At 48.8% G+C, this 10,895-nt stretch overlaps 1 protein-coding gene across 3 annotated transcripts in view; it reads right to left on the reverse strand.

Annotated features, from left to right (window-relative positions):
- Window positions 1-10,895, reverse strand: part of LOC123774986 (polycystin-2) — a 69,641-nt gene that overhangs the window by 25,455 nt on the left and 33,291 nt on the right. For all 3 annotated transcript variants that reach the window (XM_045769717.2, XM_045769690.2, XM_045769727.2), the window contains exons 3-6: window positions 4,881-4,991; window positions 2,351-2,481; window positions 1,776-1,907; window positions 700-824 (exon numbers count right to left, since the gene is read on the reverse strand). In XM_045769717.2, the coding sequence (XP_045625673.1) occupies window positions 700-824; window positions 1,776-1,907; window positions 2,351-2,481; window positions 4,881-4,991 (499 nt within the window). The remainder of the gene's footprint in view (window positions 1-699; window positions 825-1,775; window positions 1,908-2,350; window positions 2,482-4,880; window positions 4,992-10,895) is intronic.

Raw genomic sequence — 10,895 nt, forward strand, 5'->3', positions numbered from 1 at the left:
ATCTCATATACCATGTCATAGCTCAGTCGATTAAGGCGTGTCTGGGATCCTCTCGGATGTAGATTCGAACCCTCGTCACGGCCCTTGTGGATTTGTTCATTTGATGCATCACGCTATTGTGATTTCTGTGTGTAATGAAGTAAGGGCGAAGAGGTTGAATAGCTTATTGGCAGAGCTCGGGTGCATGGGGGAATTATATAAAAACCTGGTTTGTGTCTTGGAGAGGCGGCAGGATCCGTGGTAGGTCAAGTTGATTTCCCGGTTGCAATTCTTATACCAGGTCGTAGCTCAGTCGATTAAGGTGTGGCCTGGGATCATCTCTGACGTAGGTTCGAACCCTCATCACAGTCCTTGTGGATTTGTTCATTTCACCATTTATTCACGGGCCTGTAATTTCCTTGCCAGCCTCATGTGGTACCTTATCAAAAGCTTTAGCATAATCCATGTATACTACATCTCCCGGAAGGCCTTTGAGGAGCTGGTTACATTTCCAAAAAAGTGAGCAAGTTTGTAAGGCAGGATCTATTTTTTAACAAATCCATGTTGTGTCCATTGTACAAGGTAGTTCCTGAAAGATGGTGAAGGTTACTGCTAGTACTACTGTCATCAGTACTACTTTTACTGCACCACTTTTCTTATGCCGCTGCCGCTACCACCACCACTACAACAACTACTACCACCACCATTACCACTACTCACGCTGAGGAGTTGCCTGGTCCAAAGGGGGTTTTGTCTTCAGAACTTGAGGAGTACACGTCGAAGCACTGCCTTATGGCTCGCTGAAAATCATCTGGAACTGTGCACGAGTCGTTCCTCACTCGTATCTGAAGGCGAATTAAGTTTGTTAATCCTAATTACTGCACTACATGAAAATATATTTTTCATACCGACATTAAAGATAAACGGATTAAATAAAGTAAATCCTGAGCACTTCTCCAAAAGGCCCAGCGTTAAATACACAGCACATTATATACAAGAGGAAGTAATTTTAAGCTTGCCAAGACACAATGAGAAAACTAGCATAAGGAAAGATTTGTCGTGACCTGCCTGCTGCATCAATTAGGTGACTACATTCTGTCACTTCTTTCATGCCTCATCTTTTTGACAACACTCTGGCTCCTATCTATTCCTGGGAGGGTTGACCCAACCTAAATGGTATGACAGATCACTTACACTGGCGGCTTAAAATACTAAAGTACACGGTATTCAATCAAATCAGGACGGAGAAGCAGTTATTTCTTGTGGAAGACCTAGCTTGCCTACAGCTCCGCCACCTGGCTCTCCAATGAACTTAATAAGAGTAATATTAAAAGTAACTTATCCCAATATCCTTCACTGTCGTGTTAGAACTCGTTCGTTTGCACTAAAAATCTAAGGCTACAATTCGTGAAGACATGCTCAAAACTACTCCATCACATGCCAACATACATCACATGATCTACACTGTCAGCCACGTGTAGTGCCCACGACATCCGCCAATCACTGCAGCCATCTCACTAGGGACTACTGGGAATAAGGTAGGCGTAGGCAAATAACAAAAATTCAACAGTCTACTTGCCAAAAACATAAGGTAGTATTGCATTCAAAATACAGCTCCTAAACCCCTCATAAAAAAGGGAACATGAGCTGGATTTAGACATTCTGTGTACTTCAGCAAAAAAAATATGAGCTGAGGAAGGATAGTACACCAGTAATTTGGCAGAGTCAAAATCAATTAATAAAAGATTACAAGAATGTATTGAAACACAATTAAGCCAGTAGGACACGCCACTAACCTGCCTCATACGAGGGAGACCAAGTAAGCGGTTCTCGTAGAGTATATTTCTGTCATCTGTCTCGGTAGGGGTAGTGGCGGGGTCATACCACGACTCCCAGTATAACCCGTCCAGCATCACATTCTCCAAAAACTGTGCCAGGATAAAAATATAATTTATCAGTTATACAAGACGGTAGTGGTCGTTACACTGCTGCTGCTGCTCTCATGTTGGGCAGTGGCTGCCTCTGAAGCTTAGGGACAGCGTTTGTCCCTTGAATGTAAAGGACAAACTTGTTGAGGTGTGCAGCCACAAGCATGATCATAAGCCATGTTAAGTGTGCTTCTCTCCACAGATATTATTAAGGAGAACTTTAGTACTGTACTTCTAAATAACCACTTTACTAGCATCGTTTTACCTGATCCAATTCACCAGAAAAACTAGTTAATATGTATACAGGGTTTGTAATTATTATACACCGATGACCTATTATTAATAATATCTTCATCCACAATATTATACATAGGCATGAGTATTTTGAGAAGGAAGTCAATGAGTGAGAGGCAGAGGAGCGGGTTTGAGTGGTAGGGACGTACAGTCCAGAAGTCGGCGACGAGTGTGGCCTGCCTGTAGCTGCCCTGGTTGTCCGGGTACGGGGTGTCCAGGAAGAGCCCGGAGAGCACGTTGGTGTAGTAGTACATCGTCGACGACGTCATCCCGTACGTCACTGTCCACCACAACCAAAACACAACACATATTAGTATACACTCGACACATTCTGAAGGGTCGGGGGAATGTGTGTAACTCACCTGTACGTGTTAGCAGGACGAGTTTCAGCTCCTGGGTCTCGCCTTTCACTCCCTTCAATCTCCTATTGGTATAACTGCCTCGTATCACATGTGCTCTTGAAACTGTAGTGTGTGTGTTAGCCTTAATTACCTCCCGTTTTTAGTTTATTGCGCTTACTGCTCTTACTATGAAGTGTTGAGGATTGGACCCCGCACACCTGGTACTCCCAAGCACATGTTAATTGGATTTAACCATGTTACTTCTTAACATCTCTCCCACAGTGTGGCGAGGTCTAGTTAACCCCCCACCCACCCACCCCCCAGCCTTCCCTCGTAGCTCAGTCCTCTTAGTACTGAATGGGGTGAGAATAGCTTGAGCTACCTCATCCCTTTGTGTGTATTTTACCTCAATAAACTTATTTCAATTTCAATTTCTTAGTTCAGGGACCAGTCTTGTAGCAACCAACCCTTCTATGGACTTTCTCTAATTCTGTTTTGTGCTTTTTTTCAGTTTAGGATTCAACACAGGCAGCATATTTCAGGACTGGTCTAACATAGGTTGTATACAATGTCGTGAAAGCTTCGGTATCGAGCTGCGTCATGCCGACGCGAACGTTCATAAACGTTTATGAACGTATACCAGCTGTGTGCCCCCCGCTCGTCATGACGCCAGCTGGCACACGTGTGCCAGCTGGCGTGTGCCTCCGGTAATAGGCTTAAGAGTTATGCCCATTTCCAGATTTTGTCTTTTGAGTCACATGGTACATGAGTGTGCCCATCACCTGTGGCCTGTGCATCCTTCCCCCTCCTACCTGATAATATTTACCAGAATTTACCTGAGCATTACTATCTTCATAGTGGTCATACCAGGTGGCCAATATCTCCATAGTAGCATCGATGAGGACAGGAAGCCGTTGGTTTGTCAAAAGCCCACTATCGTCCCAGATTATATTTTATATCTGGAATTTAAACTGAAGTGATGTCTTGTCTTTTGCGGCCTAGGGGGGTAGGCAGTTCCAATGGTCTATAACTGTGGGTGAAAGAGCATCTCCTGTTATCTGTCCTACATTGTGGCTTGATAACCTGCCGTGTGCCAGTGTGGCATATGCTGCCTCTGTTATGCTGCAAACATGTGCCTTTGGTGTTAGATCTCTGGTTGTGTCCACCCCTAAGTTTCTCTCTTTCAGAAGTTGTCTTCCCTTCATCCTGTATTGTATGTGAGGTCTTCTTGTTCTGATTTCTATCATTATAACAATGCATTTCTCAGGGTTAAAGTCTAGTAGCCATTTCTCAGAGCATCTCTCGAGATTATTTAGCTGTGTGTGTGTGTGTACTGACCTAGTTGTGCGTTCGGGGGTTGGGCTCTATCATATCTACACTTGAAACTGTGTATGGATTGATTGATGAAGCCACCCAAGAGGTGGCACGGGCATGAATAGCCCATAAATTGGGGGCTCTGGAAAACGCGCCCCTGGGTTAAGTACCCGACCGGCCGCGCGCTACCCACTTCAAAATGGTGACACAAGCCTAGCGCCTTGCGCTCCGTTTCACCCTTCACGAAGAAACTCGCGATGAGCCCTTGGACGCATTGCAGTCGTATACCATGACCAGAGGTTCACAACACTGTACCACATCCTAAACCTGAGGTAGCGCAGAGCTCTGACTCCCCACCCTCCCTAATCTTCCGTAGACCTAACCAAGGGCGATGTTGTGTCAAAGTTCTCACCCATCATGTTACTGACCAGACCCAACTTCTTTTTAACCCGACTGAACTGAAGATTTGCCCATCATGCACAGCAATGGGTGGTCAGGCACGGGCACTTATCCCTGGGGTTCACCTTATATCAGGACACCTTTACTGCAGGAGCAAATGTAATATATGAGAGATGCGAGCCGTGAAGTGTTGCCAACACGTGGGGAGGCCAGCGCCTGGCGTAGACACCCGCTGGTTTAGTGTTGGGCTTAGACCTATCAGCCTTTGGAGGGTTATTAAGGCCACCACAATTGCTTACTGACCAAGCTCCAAGAATACTAGTCCTGAACATAGTCCAGTACTAGAGTAAAGTCTCCGTGGACATACACCTGGAGGCAAGTCACCTCTGTGTACACCTCAGGTCCGCGCCTGACACAAGTCATCTCCGTAAAGGAAGGCCACCTGCTGACGCCCAGGAAAAAACATCAATTAATAATTCCCGTCACTCCAACACTGCTTAACGTAACCTCAATACAAACCCTTTTTGGCCACAAAACCTTCCCCCCCCCCCACATATTAAATTACGAATAAACTTGGGGTTTGAAAAATGTGTATAAATATGTAGGAAGTGAGAGAGATACTCACAGATACAGAGGATGATGAGGAAGATGACGTACACGACCAGTTCCCTCAAGGTGGTGCGGACATAGACCTCTCTGTCCTCTTGCTTGGTCATCTGCCGGGTGGCCCACATCACTGTCGGAGCAACACCAATGGCGATTAAACTTTACTCCATCACCCAGTGGCCGCAACATCGAAAACTGGGTTTACACGTCGAGTCAACGTTGATGCTACGTTAGTGACGTCGCGTCGACGAATTGTTGGCGTTGCCTGTACATTGTTGTGGTCATTGGGCATTGCCCAATGTTGTGCCCCAGAGAGAGCGGGGTACCGCGATGAAGACCACTGAGCTACGGGCCAGGATGCCTGCAGACTCACCCCGCTGTCGCCACCACCTCTATGGCTGCCAGTGTTGATGCTGGGTAACGTGGGAGGGGGCCGGGGTTGGTAACGTGGGTGGGGTCGAGGTTGGTAACGTGGGAGGGGTCGAGGTTGATAACGTGGGAGGGGTCGAGGTTGGTAACGTGGGAGGGGCCGAGGTTGGTAACGTGGGAGGGGGCCGAGGTTGGTAACGTGGGAGGGGTCGAGGTTGGTAACGTGTGAGGGGTCGAGGTTGGTAACGTGGGAGGGGTCGAGGTTGGTAACGTGGGAGGGGGCCGAGGTTGGTAACGTGGGAGGGGTCGAGGTTGATAACGTGGGAGGGGTCGAGGTTGGTAACGTGGGAGGAGTCGAGGTTGATAACGTGGGAGGGGTCGAGGTTGGTAACGTGGGAGGGGTCGAGGTTGATAACGTGGGAGGGGTCGAGGTTGATAACGTGGGAGGGGTCGAGGTTGGTAACGTGGGAGGGGTCGAGGTTGATAACGTGGGAGGGGTCGAGGTTGATAACGTGGGAGGGGCCGGGGTTGGTAACGTGGGAGGGGGCCGAGGTGGGTAACGTGGGAGGGGGCCGAGGTGGGTAACGTGGGAGGGGGCCGAGGTGGGTAACGTGGGAGGGGGCCGAGGTGGGTAACGTGGGAGGGGCCGAGGTGGGTAACGTGGGAGGGGGCCGAGGTGGGTAACGTGGGAGGGGCCGAGGTGGGTAACGTGGGAGGGGTCGAGGTGGGTAACGTGGGAGGGGGCCGAGGTGGGTAACGTGGGAGGGGGCCGAGGTGGGTAACGTGGGAGGGGGCCGAGGTGGGTAACGTGGGAGGGGGCCGAGGTGGGTAACGTGGGAGGGGCCCGAGGTGGGTAACGTGGGAGGGGGCCGAGGTGGGTAACGTGGGAGGGGGCTGGGGTGAGTAACGTGGGAGGGGGCGGAGATTACTAACGTGGGAGGGGGCCGAGGTGGGTATAACCCATACCTCATCACAATTAACGTACAGCTTATCACACAATTAACACACACGTGGTCACTATCAACATGCAGGATTAACCACGAGTGATGACAGGTGTCATAATGACCAGAGGGTAGCCACAGGGGTCACAACCAACCACTCCCCCCCCCCATAACCATCAATAATACATACTCTCGCCTCACGCCTCCCCCCCCCCCTGGTCATAACTATACGACAGTGATGAACCCTCCCAGAGACCGCGGGGTCAACACTACCAGGGGGGGGGGTAATAATAACATTTCAGGAAGGTCAATGTTCTGCACGTGAACAAGGTGATGACGTCAGTGACACCGGTAATGGTTGCGGGTCAGGTACAACCAAGACACTTGTGCCACCCGACACCACCAATAATGCCACCACCTTTATTTATATTACGCTTTATTTACAAAAAGCAGCGACTCATTTTATTGAAAACTTTAGCGGTCACGAGGGGGCGTGTTGGCCAAGCCCCCCCCCCCCTCCACCAAGACGCTGGTCAAGTAGTTTATATTTAACTGCGGCGACGCCTCAACTACCGTCTCCAGCACCTACCATCTTGTACCACTAAATCCCTTAACGTTGGTGACGCCTCTCACACTACTGAACCCAAATATCAAAATGTAGAAATTACAAAATCCATATCCATGGGAGGAAATATATGTTCAAGGTTGGGAGCCAGCCGCTAGGGGGCCCGATGCTATCGGCCAGACGCTAGGGGCCAGCCTAGTCAAACTTTACAAGGCGATTTGCGATTGTCTGGCGAGTGTCAGAGGATGGTTGGGGTAGAACCCCATGCCTTTCCTTAATACCTCAACACCCTCTACCACCACCCACTACCACCACCCACTACCACCACCCGCTACCAACACCCACTACCACCACCCACTACCACCATCACCGCTGATCTTATACAACAGCGTCAACAGCATGCCGGGGGTGAAACACCTGGAGCAAGTAACATGGATGTGTCCGAGTTGCTCAGACTATCATTATGGGATTATTAGCGCGAAGCTTTTGTGGAGGAGGATGGGGGGGGAAGGAGGGAGTTTGCTATTTTTAGTTACCATTTACCTGCAGGATCGAGCCATTAGCTCTTGGACTCCGCCTTTGTAACCGTCGATTGTGTAATGTACCGACTCCAGACGTATTTTTCCTCTTATATCTACTACACATTCACATTCTCACACACACTCAAACACTCATTTATATATTTTGTCATGTGAGGATGAGTATTAAGAGGTGAGAGTTATGAAGGCGACGCCAGCGAGGTCACGCGTTAATTTGTTCTAATACACGGGTTCCGAGCTTCATTTGTTTGTGCTTTTCTACGTTTTGGCGCGAAACCCGCCCCGATGCCATATTTCAGTCGACGGTTTTTGCCGTGTTTACCTAGAACAGCTGATGGAGACGCCTTCCTCGATTTTATAAACTTGTTGCTCTTTTGTTTTCGTCATAAGAGAAATGGGTTTTGGGAAGATATAATTACGGGAGGTTAAACTGATATATACATTTTAATAATTTTATTATGCATTTTGAAAAGTTTTTAGTCTAAAGGTTCATTCTGATTTTCACTACGATTAAACATACAAGTTGTATGTATGGTGTGTAGGTATGTATGTGTATACATGCAAGTATATTTCTTTGTTTTGTATGTGTTTATACATACATTTAAAACTATATGTCTTCAGATATTCATGTACCGAAGTTTTATCACTTGAAAGAGGAGTCAGAGTGAGGAGTCGGATTCACCTCAAGGTCAGGGCTGAGGAGGAGGGGGCGGGGGGGGGGGCGGGGGGGGGGGCGGGGGGGGGGGGCGGGGGGGTGGGGGGGAGACAGGTTTTCTGCATATTCTATTCCGATTTTGTGAATGAACACATTTTAAGTAATAAAACATGAAGACCAAACACCGTAGACTTTTATTACAACTTTTATTAATTATAGTGTTTTATTTGATTTACTAAACTGCGTATAGTGATAATATAATTGATTACATTAGAGATTGGAGTGAATCTGCAGATGGTAAAAGCCTCGGTTACCTGGGATGGGGGGGGGAGGAGGAGGGGTTTCTCTCCTCTCTCCCTCCCACCTTTCCCTCCAAATGTCCCTTCCCCCCTCTCTTCTGCTCTTTGCTTTCCTTTAATGACCCTTCCTTCCCCCCCCCTCCCCCCTCCTGTCTCCCCCTTTCCCTCCTTCCTCCCCACGCCCCTTCCTTGCTCCTCGTATCCCTCTTTTGCCCATCCTGTCCCATCCCTTTCCTCTTGCAAGGGCTCCTTCCATCCCATCCCCCCCCTCACCATGCACACTTGCCCCCACACTGCATGACGTACTCTGGTTCCCTGGTGATCATGACAGTCCTCTGCGTGTCCCCCTCACACACTTATTGGCACGCCCCTCCTTCCGTGTGTGTGTGTGTGTGTGTACGTGTGTGTGTGTGTGTGTGTGTGTGTGTGTGTGTGTGTGTGTGTGTGTGTGTGTGTGTGTGTGTGTGTGTGTGTGTGTGTGTGTGTGTGTGTACACGCCATGTTGTAGTAAAAATAAACACAAAAGTAAAAATTAGTGTAAGGGTCGCCTTAATCCAAAACTTATACATCCACCCCCGCCCTCCTCTATTTACACATATTTGAATCCTCCAGACTACCTATCCACCCTCATATCTATCCACTCATCCAACAGGGATTGAATTTTAATCGCGGTGGCTATGGTGAGGGAATGGACGTCTTACCCAGGCTCGTCTCTTGCCTCTACGTACAAAATCCAACCTAACCTACTGATGTACATGATGTACATTATCACCTGATGATGTACATTATCACCTGATGATGTACATTATCACCTGATGATGTACATTATCACCTGATGATGTACATTATCACCTGATGATGTACATCATCAGGTCTGACGTCCACTGTGTTTATAGCAATTCCTCCCACACGTTAATACAGATGTGCCGCTGATTTCTCAGCCCGTTCTCACGATTTGTCACCCCGGAAAATACAATATCTTGTCGAGTTGTTCAAGAGCCCCTGCATGTGTGGCGAGGCAGGTGTTGCTCTTCATACTGTGCAGTGTGTTGACTGCATGAGCACATAAGAGAGCATTATATGTTGAATGTGCTGGGCTGGAAGGTGTTATAACGCCGGAGTGGCCAAAGATTGTGTGGAATTTGACGAGTAATGGATGATGACACTGAGAGTCAGGCACTCTACCATATATTGGGAAATACACGAGTTGACTAGACATTCTGGGAAGAGTAATAGAAGAAATAGACATGGTGGATAGATATACTCATACTCACTGTGCTCATTATAACACCATTTACTCACAACTTCACCTTGAACTCATTCTCATACCTAATAATTATTGCCCCTCCTGTACTCATTGTACCAAGGTTGGTATCCCGAGATGTGCCTGAGAGTATATATACATCTCTTATTTGGCTATGGTGACGCGAAGGCTCAGGAAGGCAACAGAGGAGGTAGGCCGAGACAGCCAATCCCCAGTGAGGAGATGCTGCGTGTTGGGCCACAGGTGGTGGTAGCCACCTCTTGACACAGGTGGTGGTAGCCACCTCTTGACACAGGTGGTGGTAGCCACCTCTTGACACAGGTGGTGCAAGCCACCTCCAGACACAGGTGGTGCAAGCCACCTCCAGACACAGGTGGTGCAAGCCACCTCCAGACACAGGTGGTGCAAGCCACCTCCAGACACAGGTGGAGACAGCTATCATCTTTCACGACATCAAGTACAAATAAAAGTCCTGACCTGTCTTCGACGTTTAAATGTACCAGATATATAAGCCACGAGGCGGGGCTCCTGAGCTTGAGCTCGTTCTGTCCCGTAGACACAACTAGGTGAACACACACAATGACCGTACCCCCCCCCCCCCCCCCAATCCTTGTTCATATTCTTGAGTATTGTGGCGAGAAATGACGTCAGGGCGCGTGTGCCAACGCGCCATTCTCAGTAATCCTGTTTAGAAAAAAACAGAAGTCGTGCCGAGTGCGTGTCGGCTGCTGTTCGGGTCGTTAGCAAGCCATGTGAGGGGGAGGTGGACCAGGGGGAGGGGGGGGGGGGAAGAATACACCAGTGGAGGATCGTTGGAACGACCCAATTAGCGATGAGTACAGCACGGTACTAGGGGCTGGCCGAGTCGGTGCCCTGGCCGTGGATGGCTGGGGGGAGGTATGCTGGCCTATAGGGGTCCATGGAGGGGGAGGGGTAGGTGGGGAAAGTTAGGGTGGCCAGGCCTAGTGAGGGTGGGAGGGTGTTGGCGTGAGAGACAAGGGTGCAGCAGGTGGCAGCGTAGTGTAGCAGGGGCAGGTAAGGTGATGGAGCGACAATAGCACGCTGAGGGATAATTTACGGACCATTAGTGAAGGTATTCCTTCGTGACCCCTCACGCCTTTTGCCCTCACCTCTACTTTAAATACGAACAGGGAGAGATTAGAACAGAGAGAGAGAGAGAGAGAGAGAGAGAGAGAGAGAGAGAGAGAGAGAGAGAGAGAGAGAGAGAGAGAGAGAGAGAGAGAGAGAGAGAGAGAGAGAGAGAGAGAGAGAGCAAACAATTACGAGAAAGCGTAACAGAGAAAAGGCAGGAATGATTTATATTAGGAATACAGTGAAGACAGATTGCGTGTGTAGCCGCAAGCAGTGTGGTCACAGGTGTGGCTGACCACACCACCAACCA

This window comes from Procambarus clarkii, chromosome 10 (genome assembly GCF_040958095.1).
Source record: "Procambarus clarkii isolate CNS0578487 chromosome 10, FALCON_Pclarkii_2.0, whole genome shotgun sequence".
Taxonomy (NCBI): domain Eukaryota; kingdom Metazoa; phylum Arthropoda; class Malacostraca; order Decapoda; family Cambaridae; genus Procambarus; species Procambarus clarkii.